At 36.2% G+C, this 22,848-nt stretch overlaps 1 protein-coding gene and 1 long non-coding RNA gene across 3 annotated transcripts in view; one reads left to right on the top strand and one right to left on the bottom strand.

Annotated features, from left to right (window-relative positions):
- The window catches only part of VWA8 (von Willebrand factor A domain containing 8), a 190,008-nt gene that overhangs the window by 143,671 nt on the left and 23,489 nt on the right, over positions 1-22,848 (bottom strand). Inside the window, exons 5-9 of the mRNA XM_040541186.1 lie at positions 11,599-11,766; positions 9,518-9,682; positions 9,070-9,119; positions 8,624-8,732; positions 5,645-5,749 (exon numbers count right to left, since the gene is read on the bottom strand). Coding sequence (XP_040397120.1) covers positions 5,645-5,749; positions 8,624-8,732; positions 9,070-9,119; positions 9,518-9,682; positions 11,599-11,766 — 597 coding nt within the window. The remainder of the gene's footprint in view (positions 1-5,644; positions 5,750-8,623; positions 8,733-9,069; positions 9,120-9,517; positions 9,683-11,598; positions 11,767-22,848) is intronic.
- LOC121061822 lies at positions 1,542-22,205 on the top strand. Of its 2 annotated transcripts, none has more exons than XR_005815296.1 (3): positions 1,542-1,677; positions 16,833-16,954; positions 21,846-22,205. It is a non-coding gene; the product is annotated as an uncharacterized LOC121061822 (long non-coding RNA). The 2 variants fall into 2 exon arrangements; XR_005815295.1 differs by lacking the exons at positions 16,833-16,954; positions 21,846-22,205 and adding exons at positions 9,080-9,145; positions 9,699-10,316 and having other exon boundaries at positions 1,547-1,677.

A 22,848-nucleotide genomic window follows, 5' to 3' on the forward strand; every position in this document is an offset into this window, starting at 1 on the left:
CAACAGAAGAAAAAGAAGTATTAGTCCAACTCCTTAGAAGAAAAATTAAACAGAAGTTACTAATGTGAAATAATTCTTTAAAAGTATGTGGTTTTATTACTACTAGGATTCACAGCACTGCCTATTAAAGTTTAGAAAGAATATTGAAATGCATCCATACAAACACTTTGGCTCTTCATCACTTTGTAAATTCCCCCTCTGAAGCAAAAGCCTATATAAATTTCAAGTTTAAACTTGAATTTAAGGTAAATGTACTTTAGCAAAAGACTGCCCCAAATCGTATTTTTAGTGTAACAGTTTCAGATACCATTAAATATTTATACAGCAGCAGCAAACAGGAATGCCTGAATCATAGTAGTAACTCAAACTGTGATTCTAAGAAACGCTCAAACTATGACTCTGTGAAATGAACTACAGATGTTCTCACTCTCACGTTCATTAGTAAATTTTAATATTCTTGGTAAGTTAATGGCATTTTGGATAGGGTCAAATCTGCTTGTACACAAAATCACAAACTGTACACTAAAATCCCCTACTCAGATACCAACAGAAGAAGAAAACTGAGCAAGCAGTAAGGTTATCTGTATCAGCAGCCTCTGTACCAATCAGTGATGATCTGGAGACAGCAGTAGCAGGTCTGGCACATAAAGGTCTTGGGAGTCTAAAATTCTAAAGGTGATTTTATTTATTTATTAATGTTGTTGAGGGTCCTACAGCTCATCTTTCACACCCCAAAACAGGGTCGAAAATTGACAGATAACTGCCAACCCCTGCAGATCTTTACTGAATTTGTGCGACAGATTTGAATCATCACGTTTTAGCAGAGAGATGCTGCTGAACTGGATAATTTAGTAATTAAATATATTACCACATTTACACCTGGAGAGGAGAAGCAAACAAGAAAATTCTTTGTGGCTTTCAGAATACAACAGACCTCTAATGTAGTTCTACTTTTAGAATTACAATAGTTAGATATGGAATCAGAAAGTGGTGTGGAATGGATGAACAACACATCGAGTTTGCCTGAGCCGGAAATGACTTCCTCTATATAAAATCCAAGTTGATAATTGCAAAGGAAAAAATGTTTGTGGCTTGGAAGGACAACTATTGAGTGCATTCAGTATCAGTAAGTTTGGGATACGCTTACTTGGAGAATCAGAAATGGGCAGCTGCATTGCCTCAGACTCAAGAGGAAAGAAGGAAAAAAAAAGGAAAAACTAGCCACCTAAAACAAGAGAAGAGGTTTGGCAGTCCATAACCATCAGGCCACATTCTGCATGCCTAGAAACATAAGAGAATAGGCATACTATGAAAATCAAAACAAGGAATAAGAGGAGTTCTGAACTCTTGGAAGCATCTAATGATCAGTACCGTCTCAGAAGGGAAACTGCAAAGAATACTCCGGTGATCCAGATGGTCAAAGGAACAGAGAGTTTAAATGAGACATATTTGCAGATAGCCACTCAGTTGAACCCACAGGACAGCTAAGCTGTTCAAAAAGAGATGTGAAGGCGTCCAGAAGCAACTGATCTTTGCTGAAGATTCTTTGCACAGGAGGGAAAAGAGATTTTTTCAAGGAACAAGAAGTCTGAACCGTTTTACAAGAAGCAAACTATGAACTACAAGCATAACATAGAATAGATGGGGAAAGTCTGAAGGAGAGATTCCACTGCAATGGTATGTATTGGCACCAAGAGCATTCATTAATGCAAAAACCCAAAGATTATAAATGGCTCGGGGGGCGGGGGGGGTGGGGGTGTCACGTAGAGGGATAGAACAGAAACAAATCCTTTCTTAGACCACAATTTGCAACAGAAAGATCTTAGACTGAGCAGAACAAGGAAAACAATTCCAAGTTTCTGAACGATTAGTCCACTCTGTGTGAGAGACAACCTCTGTAGTTTGAAGAGGTTCCCTACTGTGAAGCAGGGAAACAGATTTAGAGGAAGAGGTCAGGCAACATTAAAGAGGGTGTGCAAACAAAAAAAAAAGGAAAAGAGAAAACAAAAAAAAGAGTCAAAGGGAATAAACAAGCTCATATCTGATATAAGATCAAGACACTAAATGCAAAATTAATCACTACATGAAACCATGAAGAAAAATTCTAGAAGGTTCTTAGAGCACAGTTAAACATTTGGACAGTAAGCTAAAAGGGATCTGCTGCTAGATCCCTTCTATCGGATAGATAGATCCCATCTATCAGATGCTAAATCCAATCTATGCGTTGTTTCTGAAATCTAATAGAAGGATTCTCTTCATTAGAAGTTTTTAAAAAATAAAATAAAACAGTGGATGTTTCCAATACTGTAAAAAAGCAAGCCTGCAAAAGGCATGTGAAAATTAAAAAGGCAAAACCCAAATCTCTGATGAATCTGAAGTAAAATACTGAAAGCTTATTGAACTATGAGGAAATTAATACAGAACAGCTGCAGCCTCTTGTGAGCCACCAAACTCAACCCACATATAGATGACCAATTTTATAAATGCCTATCAATAACAGTACCTAGGGAAGAAAACTTCATGATTGTGAGAGACATCATATGTACTTAAGCTTATTCTTCGGGAATGCTTCACTGTAGGTTGTTTTCCTTGAAATCAGTGATTTATCAACATCTAAATCTTCTAAAGGAAAAGCTTAGGTTAAATAAATTTTTGACTTATTTCTTGGAATTATATTTCAAATGTTTATCTGTCAGTCAAAATAATTATTAATTATCAAAATAATTATCAAAATAATTATCAAAATAATAGCCAGTATTTCATGCAAGTATAAAATAACGTTTTAAAGGCCAGAATTCAAATCAAGTCATGCTTTCCTTTGCAAGAGCTCCTACATTTAAAATCTTCTTTAAGGATCAGAATAGAAATTAATACAGTTTCCCAAATGTAGTGACTTCATATATGGTTACCCAAAGGCACATCATTCTCAAGTCTGTTTTGGTACGTTTGTCCTGTTTATCACAAACTGATAATCTAATGAATAACAGATGTTGCCAACTACAGTCCTTGTACAAATGACCAGCAATGAATCAGCAGCTCTCATGATTGCTGCTGATGCTGGATTAGTGTGCAATCAAGGAGCACTTTATTCAATGCGAACTAGTTTGACCCAAGGAGCCACATTTATATTATATGATAAAGTTGGCAGACAGATAGACTGAATTAAACCTAAGACAAGTTTAACTCCATCTAGATCCACTCAACAAGAGATCTGCATTTCAAAGCATCTTTATGCTTCCAAGAATAATGCTGTAACAAATTAATTTTAATCGCAGGGAAGGTGTAAGTCAATAGTTCATATTAATTGACAATCAAGAGTAAGAATTATGAGAAATACCCAGGACGTGGTGGAGTCCCAGTGAACAAGAAGGCATATATGGAAAAGATTTACCTAAACTGAAGATTATGGTTGGGAAGACAGTTTGTGGTGGACAGAAAATCTTCCAGAAATATACGCAGGTTCTAACAGCTGCCAAAACTAGCTGTTTAGCCTAACTGCCATCTACCTCACTTCTCAGCTCTGGCTGCTGACTGAAACAGGCTATATCCTGAAAATAAGATTCATTATCAGGGAGATCACTACTTCCCCATGTCTGTCTCCAACTCAGATGTCTAAACTTTACATTTTACTATATGAAATTTGTTTTTGTTTTCTTTAAACATTAGCTAATGTTAAACAGTGATTCAGTCCTCACAAATCAACTTATCAACTGCAAATACATTTCAAGTATACCATTTTTCGACTCTCAATCCTTCCTAGCTAAAATTAATATTCCCTAACTGTATCCTGTTACACAGAAAAAAAGTTTTCAGTGGCAAACATTAGCTGGATGCTTTTTGGAAATCTGTAGGAGGGCAAAATAATAAATCACCTTGCTTCTGCCAGACTCCTCTCTCTTACATTTCTTGTGGGATGGAAAAAATCATTTCTTATTCATGTTTAATACAGTTCTGGCACTGCTACTGCTAAAACATCATTATAAACAGGAGTTCCTCAGTACAACCAGCTATTTTCTGCATTTTTTAAGATTCTTTGCTTAGCGCTATTTGTTGTGTGCAAATAGAATAATATTCCAAACAAGATTATACGTACGTGGTGACATAAAGGAGCAAGCTTGTAAAACTAATGATGAGGAAGAATATCCAAAAAATGAAAATTAACATAGAAATATTCAAATGATAAGGAGGTATTTAACAGTATACAGTCACTGAAGATGATCTTACTAGTCAAATCCACCTGCCTTACATTGGAAGCAAAACCACATGCAACACCAAATTCATTAACAGTGATGGAAAATGAAGGAAGTTGATGGTACAGAATATTAAGACATACACTATGTATAATTGATAGGGGAAATAAAAAACACTAAAGATGTAAAATAAAGGCATATTAAGAACAGGAGCGACTGTTACTTCTTTGTTAACAGACAGAAATCTGCAGTTCCATCCAGATCCCGGTTCTTGCAGGCAATTTCATTTACCCTGATATGTGCTGAACAGGCAACACCGCATGACACAATCAGTCTAGATTTCTGAAAGTTGTCTGGAATAGCTTCTTAACACAAGTGCTGCACTGGCCATGCACAGTGATGCACAGGTGGCTCTGCTAATCACAAACAAGGAGCAGATCCTGCATTTCAGGAAACGAGACTGGTTTATTCAGGGAAGTGGCAGGTATGATCCCACAGGGAATGGCTCTGAAGGCCGGCGAAAACTAGCAGGATCTCCTTCAAATGTAAGGACTGTCCATCTCAAAACTCATGAAAACAAGCAAATCAGCCTGGCTACACAGGGAACACATAGCTAAGTTCCTATGCCAAAAGGCAGTATTCAGGAAGTAGCAGCAGGGAGAGACTACAATCATTTCCCTAACACATAGGCATGGTTTCAGGAAAAACAGCTACTAAGACTAGTAAGTCAAGCATTTCTAAATATGCAGGTACAAATAACTTCAATTTTTCATGACTGAAAGAACTGGGTAAGATGCTCTAGGCTGCAAATGTTAATTTGCAATAACTGCTTACAATGCATTCAAAAATGAAAGACAACTAACACTGTGCTAAAGTTTTGAAAGGATGAGTAGAAAAACCCAGCATAATTACATTTGATAAGCTATTATTATCAAACATGGCCAAAACAACACAACAGATCTGATCAAAAACAAGCAATAAAAGGCTAATACAGGCTAAAACCAGACAATATAATCTTTAACCATGCTATACGAAATGCATTTTGTGTCACGTGATCTCTTTTTTTATTTTATTATCTCCTCATAAAGGTCACAGGCAAAAGGCATTTTTTAAGCATTTGACTACCTTAACCATATAAGTAGCTACTTTTAAATTAAACAAGCACTTCTGTAATAACAGGTTTTATGTAGTCTTTAACTGAGGTCTAAATATTCTATACAACATTGAGATTTCACCTATCACTATAATGGAATCTATGAGCTTACGAAGTTTTTGTTTGTTTTTGTTTTTTAATAGTGGTTTAGCATCAGCAATAATGTAACCATTTAGATTACTTAAGTGTTTTTTGTTCATTTTTGTTTTGGTTTTTCAAACTGAACTAATGAAGTAGCATTAGTCAGGAGAACGACTGTCATAATCCATCATTCCCTGGAATTACAATATGCAATACTTACTTTTAGTGCATCTTTGACTGCAGTCCTGCCTTCCTTTCCAAGGAAAACATTATAGGGGTAAAGCCGCTCAATAACATGCTGGACTGACATCATAGGAAAGGAATCCTAATTCAAATTAAAAATACAAACAAAAACAAAACAGATTGGCTTGTTCTTTATCAGATATTAACCTCAAAATCCAATATAGTGCTAAACTTAAAAAAAAAAATCTAGGGGCAATAAACAAATGACCACCACATCCTGTAGTTGCTCAAAAGTCAACACAGGCATTTTGCGTGTTCAATTCATTATAACATAAATGTCTAAAATAGGGTAGATAAATTATGACCTAAAAATTACTTTCTCTCCTGTTCATAAATGGAAGCTACAGTGACTAGCTCAGATATGTAAACTCATTTCAGATTAGGAGAAACAAATCCCACCACATGTAACTGAGCTTCATAGTATCACTAGAAAAGATTCTGTATGACAAGAAATCTGTATTACAGTAATGATCTACTCATTCACAGCAATTTCTAGTATTGAATTCTAATTCAATTATGTTGTACAGATTCTGCTTAACAAATCAATTCTGAGAAAATTCTGAACAATTGATCAAGATTTGGTTTGCTTTGAAGTGAGTTATGAAGTATGCTCGCATGGAAAATCGGAAACAATGTTTCACACCTCCTTGCTAATTATAAGTAGCAATTCTTCTGTCAATTGTTAACTGAACTAGACAAAGATTCCAGTTATTTTGCGACAGTAATAAAGAAATGGAAGTACTTTTATGAATAGTCAAGAAACATACACACAAATCCTTTCACAGTAGAAAAAGGTGTTTCAAAAATCCTGAAGTAATGCCTGATTGTTTGTTTTACAGAAGACTTGGAAATTGTTAAGGACTAACTGTGGGCAACACTAGTGGTAAAACAGTTAGTCAGTGGACTGAAATAAGTATTATAACTCAAAATCAACCAATTTTCAATTACAAACTTGGATTACACAAACATCCAACTAAAGAGGAGAAGAGTTGCTCAGAAATGAAATAAGGAGATGCATATTTTATGAAATGCATAATTCAATTCATACTTACAATCAGTAATACTATTTATAATGTTCCATATTAAAAAAGCATCAGTAAAAATAAACGATTTAAGGGCATTGTAGTAAATGCGCTGCCTGAAGGATCACAGAGCCCATTACTGCATTTTTAAAGCGCTTTATATAGATATAAAACATAACATATAATTTGTCCACATTATCTCAAATTAATAATAATTACAGTGGCACATCCAAAATTAGCCTCTTCAGAACAGCACCCTATAAAAAAAATCTCCCTTTCAGTAGGCAGGAGTTTTCAACTTACGAAACACGTTTTTGGACTACATGAATCCGTAACAGGAGACAATGTTTACCATGTATTCATTCCACACTGCTATATGGTTAAGTCAACCTAGCTAAAAGTGGAGGATGACAGTGACCTGGTGTGTGATGGAAAAACACTCTAGCTAGAATCAGTGAGAACAGTTGGCTTAGAAAACTGAGTGATTAAAACTAATTCTAAAAGAAACAGCTCTGGTCTATCCAAAAAAGACTCTGTCATACAATGATAACATTTTACATTCTCTAATGTAAAATAAAATGCTTCCTTCATTCCATAGTTTAGATAATAGCTTACGGCTCATTTTCTTTCCATTACTCTGAAAGCCATCTGGCATTCATTTAAAAATAATTTTTCACTACAGGGCTCAAAGAATAAAAAGTTGCAATTTATTTTAAAATACATCATGTATTTCTTTCCAAAAGCCCTCCAAATACTGTTTTGCTTCTCTAAACTTGAATCTTAATCACTTCATACTATTTGATGTAATATCACTAATTCAGACAAAAATTAGGTCTGTAAGTACCAGGCACATTGTCTTTCTAGATCACAGCTGAGGGTACTGAGCACAGCAGTAATACAAGCAACTGACAGCTTTTAATGTGTACAATCCAATGAAAGATGTAGAAGTAAACTGCCACTCAGCAGTACCACAGGTAAGATGATTGCACAGAAGATACAACATACGCTTGCACCTTGGAGAGAAGGTTTGAGAAGCTGTCCTGGTATTTCACCTTCCTGGGCTGACCACATCTTCCTGCAAACAAAAGTGTACCTGTCCTTCTCTCTCTTCATCAGATCTCATCTCTCTGACTTCCCTCAGGAGTCACCTTTTTTCACTATAACTTTTTACCAAGTAATTACAAAGACCAAGGGACAACAAGCTGTCAGGGAAAGCAGACAGACTGCCATAGCTTTAGGCCTGACCCAACGCATCTGCCACCATGAAGCTGGGAAGTGTACAGTCGTTATACTTCCCTATGGAGAGTAGCTGTCAGGAAGTATTGTATCTTCAAGTATGCACAGTGTGCATCTTCAAATAACCCCTATGTCTATGTTTAGTCTAAATCCACCAGCTAACCTGAAGACCTAACATGGGATTATCTCACACAACTGAACTGTCTCAGACACAGGTGTACCCACATTGGAACTAGTTGGTCCTTTTAGGTCTTAAAGGAGGGTAGTCGGTGTACTTGTAATGGAGTCAGTATGATTTACACCCATACTAGTAAATCAGAAAAAGCAAAACCTAAAAGTGCCTATTCCCCTCCACTGACTAAATGGGGGGCCTAGATGACAACCTCACTGTCATCAGATATACTGTAAATGCTCCTGAAGTCACATTAGTTGATCAAGCAGAATAAAAACATTATTTTGAACACTCAGATGTACTCCATCACTTCAAAAATCTTGTGTTATGCCATACTTTGTCTTTCAGTATTATGCTACATACTTGCTTAAAGTATTATCCCACAAACCATAGTTTTCTTTTGTTTTGGTTTGGTTTTTGTTTTAAATGTTCTTGTTAATCTTCTTCCAACAACATGAACAATCCAGTTCTAATTCTGAGAAATCTTAAACTCATTCAGTTTCACAGCACATGTGTATGCACATACCAAAATCTGCACTGCAGCCGATAAGCTATCTAAAGGAAAATCTGGAAGTCCCAATGTAGAAGATTCTTGAGAACAGAGAGTTGTAGCAAAAGACAGGAGCTGAGAAATTCTGCAAAGGAGAAAATAATTACAGTTTTATACATGCCATCTATATTTAAAATACTAATGCCTAAAAAGTTAAATACAGTATAAGATCGGTATAAGAAGCTGAAACTATCTCTGAGCACAAATAAGTAATGTGTGATTGAAGTTCTAAAGCATTAAGAATTCATTATATGAAGGCTGCATATACAAAGCTGTTTGAACATACACCCACACATATTAAAAACTTGTTCAGTTCTGGTCTCTAAGTAGTGACAGAGGTTACAAAAATAGCAAGGAATCCTGAAAGGACACCACACTTCTTCATTAATTTTGATTTTTTTTTTTTAATTATGAAAAATTACCTCTCTGCAGAAATGTTTGATCCAATTGAATACAATAGCTGAAGATGGTCCTGAAAATAGAACATAAGATCATACGGTAAATTCATTTTGGGGTCATACTGTGGGTCACAGCTGATGATGTATGAGACATTTTCTATTTTTTCTCTAATTTAGACATCAACAGTCTACTCATTCCTGGGCACAGAATAAATTTTACAAATGAAAAGAAATATTATTAAATCTTTCTTTTAGGGTTATATTGTTTCATGGAAGTTATTTTTCTGACGCAGCATTCCTTGGCAACTCAAAGCCTGCTTTTCAGGAATTTTTTAGGTAGCAGTATGAAAAATGCCATTTAAGATAAATTTATTATTTAGGGATTCTTTTCAGAGGTGAGCTAAGTAAAATAACATTAAAATATTAGCTCTACTCAGTACAGATAATCCAACTTTTCTGCTAGGACACTTACCTTGAAGGGCAGATGATAAACATCTCTAGCTTGAAATCTAGAGCGAAGGGGAGGATCCAAAGGGTTACCAGAATATTTAGGTACTGGCAGACCCAACGCTATTACTCGAAAATCTTCACTAACCCGAACAATCTTCCATGCATCTAACTCTGATTTTGTATGTTCCTAAATTAAAATAAAGCAACAGGAAGAAAAAAATACATCATTAAATACTCCTCAAGATCAAGCTGCAAATGAACTAACAGTCCTGGTCCTTCAAGCTGAATGTGGTATTGTTCTCATCTTTCATTCAGAGGGTCTTGAAAGCATTGAACTATTCGGATTTGTGGATCATAAAAGCAGGGTTCTCCAAGACAAACGTAGACAGAATGTTTGATTAGGTGCAGCTTTCAGGCCGATAGCACTTTGATCATGGACCCCACAGATAGTCAAAGTTCAGAAGCACTGTTACAACCTCGCTTTCACAAAACAACAGAAAACCAACAGATGACAACAGTTATTTTATTCTGATACACTAGAAGTACATTACCATATCCCCCTCAAGAAAAAAAAAAGACTATAATTTGCATAAAAAGGTTGCATTTACAAAATACGCTTTAATGTAAGCAATAACAAAACCAGAACTATTACTAGGCTCCTTCACAAGAATTTGATGTTGTTTATTTCAGTTGTTGTCCTATAAAAGATTTAATGCATACAAAAAATGCACCCTTTAGCCTTTCTGCATCACAGTCAAGTCTTCCTTGAAACTTCCTGCAGATCTAGTTATTTAGTAATTATTCACACAGGAGAAGAGAAAATGAACATTAGCTTATATAATATCATATTCCCCAAACAACAAAACAACAATATTAGATTTAGCATTATAGCAAGAGATTTATTTAATTCATCCATTAGCAGTATGCCTGAGGCACTCATTTTGAAACATTTTATCATTAGAAAAGTGTTAAAAAGGAAAAAAGAAAAGAGGAAGATGTTTTGCATAACTGCAAACAAATCCTGTCTGAATTTGAATTCTCATTTTCAGTCTTGATCACATTTTAAAAGCTCACTTTCAAATTCAATAATAATGCTTCCAACAATTTCATCTACTGAATAAATACTTTAAATTGTTTTTGGAAAAGGCACAGATCAGACTTGTGACCAGAGATGAGACATATAAGAAATATCAGTATATTTTCAGAAATCTCCTACAGTACTAACAGCATCGTAGGCTAGCTCATGTAATCAGGATCAATGAGACGGCTTATTGCAAATGGCTTTTTATTTCACTTGGGTCTGAATCGTATACTTAACCACAGTTATGTATGATAGATAGAAACATGAGTGAGAAGAGATCAGACTGTTACAGCAGACCAACAGGCACGTGACTGGAAACTACAGCACATAGAAAGTAAGATACAGCGTACTGGTGGAAACTTTCTGATGAAATGTGCTGAGGTCCCCCAAAAGCCTGAAAAGTATCCACTCAAAGTTAAGCAGTGGGACTCAAAGCCTGAAGAAAATGAAAATGGCTGAAGTAGCAACAGCAGCAGACACTAAAATCCTATCAAAAGAAAATTTGCTAACTATTCCCTATAATTTGGATTGGCTGTTCATGCATACTTTACTAAATTAAAGGTGAGACAGCACTGAGAATTATAGTGTTGCCCATATTGACCTCTCTTTTTGTTATTCTAACATTTTAAAAGCTTAGCAACAAGATTATTGCAATGTTGAAGCATTATCTGAACTTCATGGGGACGCTTTCAACTGCAATCTCTTTTTACAACTATATTTTGTTTACTCCCAGTGGCTTTTGCATTTAAGCAACATACATTCTTCACACAGTATTAACACAGATGACTGCTTTTCATGTGGACAGAGGGGATACAGATTAGAACAATCTTTTAATTGCAACTCGTAAAGGAATATTTGGCTACTCACATAGCTTTCACCCTGCCGATCTCATCCCATATAACATCCCACATACGCACCGGGTCTGATTTCATGCGTTTGGCTTGTAACTACTATCCCCTTCGTAACAACATAGGAAAGAATAGGAAAACAAAAAATGGAAAATCCAAATGACATTTCCCTACCTGCAGAAGTTTGTCATAGCGTTCTGCAGACATGAGAAAGCGACCGTCTTCAAGCTGCATTTCCCTATTCTCCAACAAATTGTTTAACACAGGCAAGACGTTCCGCTCAGCCTTCTCCAAACCTTCCAGCACAAGGATTCTGCCTTCTGTGGCTGCACGAACTGCACACTTTTCGAAAACAGAAAACAATGTTGGAAGAGAAATAAACATTACATTTCTCATGAAATCCTGCTGAAAAAGAATCTGCAGATACTTTGCAAAACTTTCCAGATTTTCATAAGAATCAATAAGATACACATAAGTAGTGATCATGAAGAGTGACAGATGATTGTCTTAACAGTGCTTTATATTCATGAGCTGGACTTTTATCTTGTAACTGTTACACAGGCTGGAGAGAGAAAAAAAATCAGTTCTGGTGTCTTGTATCAACAGAAAAAAAATCAAAATATTGCAGACATATACTGGGAATACATCAAAATGTAGCACCTCTTTTTTTTGATGTATACTGTATTTTCAGGTATTTTAACATCATCTAACAATTCTGGGATAGCTATTTATACAGAATACAGAGCACTGAGGTGGTTGTACACGTTTACAATCATATTAAAATGTTAAGAAACAAAAAGTTATATATTTCTTTGGATTATTCTGGTTATATACCAGTGTCATTCCATCACCAATACATTACTTTAGTCTGGCGAGAACATGTCTGTTGAAACCAGATGTGGGAGATAAAATAAAACAATGCTATATATAATCATATGTTTTAAAATGTTATAAAATTAAGAAGATTTAGAATTATGTTCCCTGAACGAACAAGGTCTTCTATAAGAAGAGAATAAAAACTTAGACTTTCACTTGTGAATTCTTTGGAGCCTTTGGGATGGGAATTTTCTGTAGTTCATTTCATGAGTTGTTTATATATGTATGTTTAATTAAGTGCCTAATGTATAGCCAAAATGTAAAACTGAACTCTGGTACTGGTAATTTTGTGTGACTTCCTTGCAGTAAATGACATTCACTCAAGTAAATTAACTACACTTCATAACTAGTATTCATATTTACTGCCCAGTAAAAGATTCTGAAATTTAATGTTTTCCTGTCTATTTTCAATTTGCAGAAGTTTAGCCAAATAATAATGGGGCATGTGCAGGCACGGGCAATGTCAAGAGCAACTGAAGAGTTTTCCTTTGCATTCCTGTTACGTTTTAACCTTATTTTCAACATGAGCACAGCGGCAAATGGAGTTGGAATGAAATTTCTTTCCAGTATATCTACTATGAACTCCTACAGATGAACCTTTCATGTGATGCTTTGTATGTATGATGAAACTTTCATCTAAGACGTAAATTTCTGATGAATATAATAGATGTCAAAGACTGGAACAGAGAGAAAGAAGGAAGAAACAAGAAAGAATAATGAAAAGATGCCAGAACACACACACACACACAAAACCAACCAGAACAAAAATAAGAATTACTTACGTAAAAAACAAGTGTAAAGGACAAAAGGAAAAATGTAAGACAGAAACAAAGAACAGTTCAGTGTAACAGAACTGATGCACGGTACAAGGCATGTGGCAGAATCAGAGAAGAAAAAGATAACACTAAATTATAAGACTCACTAATTTAGTTGCCTCTCATGCACAGTATAGATGTATAAACAACTACTGGCAAAATTAGCCATACTATAAGCTTTTAAATCACAACATCATTATTAAGACAGTATTAATTCCTGCACCTAATCTGGATTAAAGCACAAATTACAGAAAAAACGCACTCACATTGTGTACTGTACTTGTACAGTACACATCTCCAGATCAAGTTCCCTTCCCTGACATTTTTAGTATCAAGCTTCATAATCAGTATCTGAGGAACCTGGAATAACCCCATCAAACAAGCAGTAGTCCTGAGATTGTTTCCCTTCTACTGAATCACTAATTCCTTCCAAAAGCAATCAGCATGTGAATTGATTTTATTGGTTAATTCAGAACATCATACTTCAACGGGCAATACAAAATTCCCCTCTCTTCATCCCATAAAAGTTGTATGAAGGACAAATTTTGTACTAACATTCTTCTCTAGACAGGTCACAGTCAAAAATCTGCTCCAACCTGCTTGAATAGAAATCCTGAGTCTCCAGCAACCAGTCCAATATTGTGAACAAAGCGCTATTTCGTCTAAACGCACTTTAGGGATACAGCCAGAATATGCTTTAACAAACATCTTATTTGCCAAGTTGGTTGGATTCTGCATATTGTATGTCTGTGAAGACTTTATGACTGAGTTTTACTAGCCAGAGGAAAATACACATTCTGTTCATATGGTTTCAAAATATTTTCAGTATCCATAGAATCTTGTTGACTTGCATTGAGACATGCATGCTATGGATGAAGGCTTGCTGAATTAACTGGCTTCCAGTACCACGGAATCACAGTGTGGCTGAGGCTGGAAAGGACCTCTGGAGGCCATCTGCTCCACCCCCCCTGCTCCAGCAGGGCCCCCCAGCGCAGGGTGCCCAGGACCCCGTCCAGGCGCCTTGTGCCGCTCTCCCAGGAGGAGACCCCACAGCCTCTCTGGGCAGCCCGGGCCAGTGCTCAGCCGCCCGCCCAGCACACAAGTGCTGCCTGGTGCTCAGAGGGAGCCTCCTGCCTGCCCCTTGGTGCCCACTGCCCCTGGCCACCACCAAGCTTCTCTCCTGGGCTTGTATAATCTGGTATAGGTGTAGACCACAAATATCAGGAAATATACAACACGATCTGGGGGTGCTGATTGATGCTTGCTTGAATGTGAGTTGGCAGTGTGCTCAGGTGGCCAAGAAGGCCAATGGCATCCTGGCTTGTGTCAGGAATCGTGTAGCCAGCAGGAGCAGGGAGGTGATCATCCCCCTGTACTCAGCTCTGGTGAGGCCACACCTGGAGTGCTGTGTTCAGTTTTGGGTCCCTCACTACAAGATGGACATCGAGGTCCTGGAGCGTGCCCAGAAAAGGGCTATGAAGCTGGTGAAGGGCCCGGAGCACAAGTCCTGTGAGGAGCGGCTGAGGGAACTGGGGTTGTTGTGTCTGGAGAAGAGGAGGCTCAGGGGAGATCTCATTGCTCTCTACAGCTACCTGAAAGGAAGGTGTGGGGAGCTGGGGGTCGGCCTCTTCTCACAGGTAACTAGTGATAGGACTAGAGGGAATGGCCTCAAGTTGCACTGGGGAGGTTCAGGCTGGAAATGAGGAGACATTTCTTCTCAGAAAGAGCAGTCAGGCACTGGGATGGGTTACCCAGGGAGGTGGTGGAGTCACCGTCCCTGGGGGTGTTCAAGGAAAGGTTGGACGTGGTGCTTAGGGACATGGTTTGGTAGGTGACATCGGAGGCAGGGTGATGGTTGGACCAGATGATCTTGGAGGTCTTTTCCAACCTTAATGATTCTACGATTAACTTCAAGAAAGAAGGTGCTCTCCACCAGCAATACGATCTGGAAAAGCAGCCTAATATGCTGTCTTTCCTGCTGCTCATCAGTTCAAAGGTTCAAAATTTAAAAGGAAACAATTTCCTGAACTTGGAAACTACTTGAAGTTTTTATTCAAAATTATTTTGCTCAGTACAATACTTCAAAAGGGATGCTATGGCTTGTAAAAGGTACATATAGGTAAGCCAAAGACGATCAGTTTCAGGAATGGCTGAGTGCACAACCATGCTTCTTCACTTCTTAATCAAAGAATCCCCATGACAACAATAACATCAACATCATCTGGGTGCTAATTTACTGTGATGGCTTTTGTTGCTGTGTTGTTTTGTTTTAAACAAATTGTTCTTCTCATATATTTTTAAAGCATATCTGAAATACTGGAAACTGTTCTCCAAAGTATAATGAAATAAATACACAACTCATCTACCTCTAAGGACCTTCTGAAAAGCACTATTAACATTAGAAAGCATAAAGTCTGCTCTTAAGACCTAAACAGCTGCATATCTCTGGCTGAACTATGATATTTATGCATTCTATTTGGTAATGACTAATAAATTTCTGCAATAAGCTAGGCATACTACAAGGCATCTTCTGAATCATTATTTCAGTTTTATCTGTGTATTGATGGATTGGTTTGGAAACTAAAATGCATAACAAATAAGAAGAAGGAAAGCAAGTTGCAATCTGTCACTGAAAATCATTTTTTGAAAGATGCTTCCAAGAAACTCATCTTCGTAATTCTATAATGAAAACCTAGAAATAGCTGTGCTGTCTCACTCTCTCACTAGCCTCATTTTTTCAAAACGTTTAATATAAAATATAATTTAACAGAGGGGGGTTATATTATGCAACCGCGATGGTAAACCTGAGATAAAAAGTATTAATTCTTGTTAAAAGGCTGAGAGGGATTTGTTAAATGTTTATCTTCGGATTTATTGTAACTGCAGCCAGGGACTATTTTGCTCATCAGATGAAGAAACAAGCTCACTGCCACCCACCGGTGCCCCTGCAGATCTGAAAGGATGGTTACCTGGATACCTGCACCAGGGAATACCTGCACTTGTCACAGACTGAGTTTCTTCTAGAGCAGAAACCCTTAATACAGTGTTACTCTCGCAGCAATGGCCTTGTGCAACAAATATGTAATGGAGATTGCCCACCCTGGTTTCATTCTGCACCCACAAAAATATATTTTTACCTTTAAAGGCGGAAATGCCTTAGAAACTAAACAACACTAAACAGGGTTTCAGTCTTTTGCACAACTGAGCTCTTCCGCTTGAGCAGTGACAACTGCAGGAACCCCTCTCATGACATAAATCACAGTGTATAAGCACATGAACAAGCTTCAACAATGTCAGAAAGGGAGGAAGGACAGAAAATAGCTCAACATAATGCACATGCTGAACTGCACAAACACCAGAGAAATATGCACATTTTTGCAAAACTAACCAAAATAGTTTGCAAGAGCATAAGAATTTTAACAGTGTTATTTGAAATACCACCACTGAAATCTGTTAAGTTTTTCCTCAAGAAAACGCATACAATAAAATCAGAAAACTCTAGTCACTTCAAAAACAGTGAGGAAGATTTTGAGGGGAACTATAAGTGGTTTTACTTTTTCAAACTTGTGCATCTTTTTGAATATGATGTATATGCTATGTTTCAGAACTGTATTCCAAAAATGCTACTGAAAATTGATGAGCAGTAATTAGTAATTAAAGTGTCTCTTTTTCCAGGAGCTACCTGGAGATATTTTTAATATATATATATTTTTTTAGAAGATGAGTGCCCTTTCTCTGAAAACTGGATCACTGTAATGACATCTCAAGCCCAACAACCAATATTACAGCATGGAAAAAATATCAGAATAAGTAGCTCAGTGAACAAGAGAACTAAAGAGGTAAGGTTTCCCCTACATCTGCAGCCTGCTTTTCAGATGTCACTTCCAGTGTAGTATCTTGTTCCCTCCACCCGCACAACATCCCACACAAACTCATCTACCAAGATCTTTCCATTCACTCCTGTATCTCATACACGTTCCAACAACGATATGTCCAGATGTCTCTTATGGTTAAAAAAAAATAAACATAAAAAAAACTTTAGCTGCCATCTGGTAAAGACAACACTAAAATCTGTCTGGTTTTGAGCTAACATGATGCTGCCTGGCTGCAGCAGGCTAACACAACTTAAACTACTAAATTCATGGTGCAGAAATGGGGGGTGGGCATTAATTTGAGTCCTTGTAACCTACCAAGCTACCAGATGTCACAAAACGCAGACAAAATTGGTATCTTCTAAATTTTGTTCCGTGGGTCAAGTATAAAAAAAATCAAATTTTTCAAATGTAAATCATTAAAACTAACCAACAGCTAAAGGATATTGAGAAAAAAATGGCAGGGATACAGAATGGATTACATGATGAGCTTTTCTTCCTTGTTTTACTGGGGAAGGAAGAGGGTATTGCCCAAGACTCGTAATTCTCTGAAAATGATTCAGGTTACTCTTTTAAGACGACATAATGGAACTAATCAGATCATCAGGTTTTCTGTAATACTTGTATGGAAATAGCAAGAAATTATCTACAAATTTAGATAGAGTCTAAAGATAGATGTACAGACAGATGTCAAGATCAGTGAAGCATATAAGGCTGTCACCTATTGGGGAATCTACTTTACTAGATTTTAAAAATATCTGGAGGTTAAACAGCATGTCTAATGGTATGCCTCTACTAAAGAATATCATTTAATATATTTGTTCACTTTTTAGAACGCTTAAGTCCTTCGTTATTGTTTTCCCTCAGGAGTTTAGCAAACAGGAAAGCAGTTGAGCAACACTGAGATGGATGAGTACTTAATGAAGTAACGAAATAATTCCTCCAAAATAAAAATATTGTCAAAAATTTAGCAGTGAAATGAAGGGCTAATAAAGACCACGTTCAAATGATTTCAAGGCAATAATGCCAAACTTATTAGAAAAACTTAGCTTTTCTTTAAATATTTGTAAAATCTGGTGTTAGTTCTTTAAAGTAACATTTAATAAAAAAACTACCAAATGCATAATGACATTCAAAGATGATATTTAAAACAGACCTACTATTAATCTGAGAATGCCTATTTTTTTTTTTTTGTTAATTTTTTTTCCACTTTGCAGACTATGATAAACCATTGTTTTGCGCTTAAAAATTTAGAGCACAAATATACTGAGTTATATATGTTCAAAACATGATGTTTGGGTTTTATTAAAAGCAATAAAATAGTAATTAATGTGGTTATTCAAATAAAAAAGTAACTGAGGAACCAAATCATTCAAACATTTTCTTCATCTGTAACGGGGGGCTGTATCTTCATTCTTCAGTCTACCTCCCCTGCTGTGACAATCGAGTGTTTTCTTTTTCTCCTCTGAGGCTAGGAAAATTACTGGGTAGACTGCACTTGTTTTTAATAATACTGCTATTTACTCATTAAAAAAAAGACAGGATTCACATTATACCATAGCACTATCAGCCAGGCTGGTTACTATTGAAAAGGGACTTCAGATGTCCAAAGTAGAAATGTTTTAGCGGGGAAGAATGGCCTGAAACAGTCGGCACCTCATTCACAATTCAATCCCGTAAGTCAGAAGGAAAAGCAACTAAAAAGGAACAACCTGAATTCAATGGAATTTCAGATCACAAAACTAAGCTACAGTTCACTCTAGGAAATGAAGCAACGTACGATAAGATCATAAATAATGTTAACGTGACAAGAATTGGAACAGTTTTATTTCTTAGTCATTGATTTTAGCTTCCTCTACTTTTTTTTTTTGAACTACCACAGATCAAGTGATCTGCTTTATTACCATCACTCCTTCCCCTAACACTACAGCAGGTGTTTTAGAAACAGTGATTGCAAACTGTATTTACAAGAGAACAGGTAACCACTTAGACAGGATCTGGCCCTTTCAGCCAGTTTACACCAGGTTCATTAGAATAACGGTAAGTTCACATCAGGAACATGGAAGAGCTTGCATGTTGGGCAGAGAGGATGCCCAGGAGCAAACGATCTGAGTTTCTGAAAGGATTTGCCAGTGCAATTACCTACAAGCAAAGAAACCTAGTTATTTTTTTTAATCTTCATTCCACATGACACTTGTCTTCTGGACAGGAATAAGGAAGATGAGTTGTTTAATTTTTTCTGTCTGACGAGTAGCAGAATAAAAAGGAAATTAAGTACTTCACAGATACCTAAAAAATGATAAAGGTACTGTCACTGGAAAATCACTTTGATTCAGAGCTCTACTCATCAAATCCATGTTGACTATGAATGTTATGACCCCACATATTACAAAGTGTATGTATGTTCCTGCATTGTAGAAACACTAGCTGAAAAGAAAGTGGAATACGCATGTAACAGACACAAAAAAATGAAACCGCACGGCTTAGATTTTAACCTGTAAGGAATTACAAATATACAGTCCTAATGGTCCTTACACTACATCGCAGCCATTTATCTCATAGGGCTTCTACATCAAATACTGGATTCTTAACTGCTAACCTAACAGGTCCAGTTAAATGATGGCTTCAACCAAATACTCTTGGCTTCTACCTAGTATTTCTCCGTTTTCTGTGCAGTGCTGGTCAGAAGAAGAAAATTAATAGTAACATTCATACTTCTGCAGCACTGCATTCCAAGGCAGTAAGTTAACAAATCACAAAATTACAGTTTGCATTCACTGCATTTTTTTTAAACAGATGAATTATTCTTGCCCATCTCTTTGCTAGAGAATAAAGTTTTTGTGATATGTTTATACATACATATACATATAAATGTATCTATACACACACATAGGCTCAAATGTGATTATTGTTTCAAAAAATTAATCTCACATCTTACTTTTATTTATTCATTTATATTATCTTTCTGATCTCTTTTGATTAAAAGAAACCAAACTCAATTCTGTGTAGTGCTACTCCAGGGGGTTTTATGTCATGTTCATTTTTCAGACAGGATAATTTAAGCTGTCATTTCTGTTACTCTGGATGTTTAATTGATTACTACATCAAGTCTCTCAAGTCATAGCAGAAGATCACTTTTCTGGTATTTTGACAATCAATTTTGCATTTTATCATTGTATAACCTAAGATGCTGGTGCAGTGGGGGATGCAAAGATATTCTATTATAATGAGTACGCTCATTTAGTTCAAAGATACACGAATACTGAGCCTAACTCTTTGTAAACACAGAAATGGCCATGATATACATACTTATCCATTCAGTGTGTACAGCTTAATTAGCAAATATTCAAAATGATATTATTTTTGTAATTTTTCAGCATATGACCATATAATACTTTTCCACTTATTTGATCCTCAGTTAGTTTAACTACACTAAATGGAAAGGATTGTTCACATAATAAAGTGTTCTTAGTTTGGGAAGCGTGTTTTATTTAATACAAAAGCTGGAAGATGCAGGGTAAACAAAACCAGGCATTCCAGGCAATACAGTCTGTGGCACAGTCCTGGAGTGACACGCCTCTCAAGCACAAAGTGGCTTAGGTTCTCTCCCAGTTGCACCCACTGCATTCTTTTCATGTAGGACTTCCTTACTTGCAGCAATTAAAAATATAGGAGGCTGTAGTAATAAGACTTTAAACCAGAGGTGTGACTTCTATAGTTGTACACACATGATAACAAGCAAAACTGAATCAGAAATGGCAAAAAAAAAAAAAAAAAAAAGGTCAAATATCAAATCTAATTCCATTAATTTTGAAAACAGGGTAGACTGAAATAAGGATCTCCACACTGGTTCAATCAAGTTGGTGGCTCACATACAAAGAGCTAAAGAAACAGAAAGCCACTGTGCAAGAAGAGCTGTTTTATCAATAACAAAATTTGAAACTGCCATTTAAATATTTAAGTAATAAAAAGTAATCCAACTAACTACTTGAGATGCAACATATTTAACCCATGCAATAAGTTACAGAACAAAGTCAAGAGGTTACTTGTTGTTTCAGTAAAAACAATAATGACACTTCTGAGTCTTTTAACAGCCAATTAACAGACAAAAACCAAAATTAGTGGTCTATGGTAAAGACAAGAAAACAGAACTTTCTGCTGTCAGTACTTAAATGAAAACAAATAATTCACCCTCACCCCATTATAAATCCTCTATTTTACATAATTGTAACTGGGAATGAATTTGATAATTCAAAGGTTTCCTTTTTTGAATGGTGCCTAGTCATTCATTTGGTTTTCCCTATTTCTGATTTTGAAATGTATATATATATTTTTTTTCTTATCAGATCTCTCTTCTAACTTTATAACTCCAGAACTTCTCCCATTTGATTCACTCCAGCACTAATGAATGCTGATTTGTGGAGATATGTGATACACTAGCCCTTCAATATATACGCATCACTGCGGAACTTCAATCGCTGCCTTTGAGTCACCATCTTCCAAATCTATCTGAAATAACTACTGCCATCACATTCAGTAACTTCTTGTTAAAATAAATCAGACGTTTTGAAACGTCTGAGATATGCATTTACACTATTTAATCTGTCCCTATTAAATGCAGAGCTATAAAAAACCATAATCCCTTAACAATCACTCACAGACAACTTTGCAAACCTTTGTGGGTCTGCAAGCCTGATGATTCACTACATTAAATTTATTTCTGGTAACAAGGTGCCAGCTTTCATTACAATATATTATCATTCAAGGTGTAAGATAACTACATTATTATGCTGTAAGTTGCAGGCAAAGAGGCTCATCTATCTCAGACAACTAACAGCTAAGTTTATTTGACCCACAGAATTCACACAGAGGACGTTCTGGAAAAGACGACTTTTAAGCTTTGCTGTCTTCTCTTTGGTGTCATGAACAGCAAGAATGCAATTCCACAAGAAAGGAAATGGTGTATAAATCTGAAAAGCATAGCTTGTATCTTCAGTCTCTCATGAAAGTTCACCTTTTCTTTAGCTCGTCTATGGCAATGGAAACAATCTAAGCTCATTCAGGAGTATTTTCTTAAAGCTACCTGCTTTTGCTTTCTCTGTCTTGAAACCGTTCATGGTCTGTGGTTTAAGGAAGAGTAGTGTCTAGTTCCTGTAATGTTTTGAATTGGTAATTGCCATCCGAAAACCTTCAAATTATTAAATGAACTAAAATTCAACCTCTGTGTAACCTGTAAAACTTTATTCCCTGTTATTACTAAGATATAACTAAATCTATGATGGTTCTAAATATAGCTACATACTATACTTTGTGTCTTTAATTAAAACGGAGGGCTAGAAAACTTCAGCTAGAATATCACTATCTGTCAGGTTCATCTTTCATGTTTCTAGTATTTAAAATGTATTCATCTAAATACCAAGGATTTATTTTTCCCTCCGAACTTAAAGATACATAGATTATTATGGGTGCTGAGTATCTTATGAGCTGAAGATTCCTACTGAAGATTCTTACATGAGTCCTACTGGTTTACTTGGTATCTTGCTAAAAGAAAATCCTAGTCTGAAATACTGCCATGCTGGATTCTAGTAAAAGCCTTTTAACTACAAATGTCCAACAGATAGAGGGAGATAGGTAATATTAGACCTTTACCTTAGAAAGGTAATCTTTACAGAGTGTTCTTACTTAAGTGAGATCATTCAAAATAGCTTGTACAAAATGAAGCAAACTGCTTCATATTTACATTGGGATCAAAATCGTCACACAAATAAACAGTTAACAGATTATCTCACATCTTGCTGAGGTTTGTACAGTCCCTAAAACAGTGGCTTGTATAAATGTAAGTTAACTAATGCTTTTACCCT

The sequence above is a fragment of the Cygnus olor genome, chromosome 1, assembly GCF_009769625.2.
Source record: "Cygnus olor isolate bCygOlo1 chromosome 1, bCygOlo1.pri.v2, whole genome shotgun sequence".
NCBI classification, from domain to species: domain Eukaryota; kingdom Metazoa; phylum Chordata; class Aves; order Anseriformes; family Anatidae; genus Cygnus; species Cygnus olor.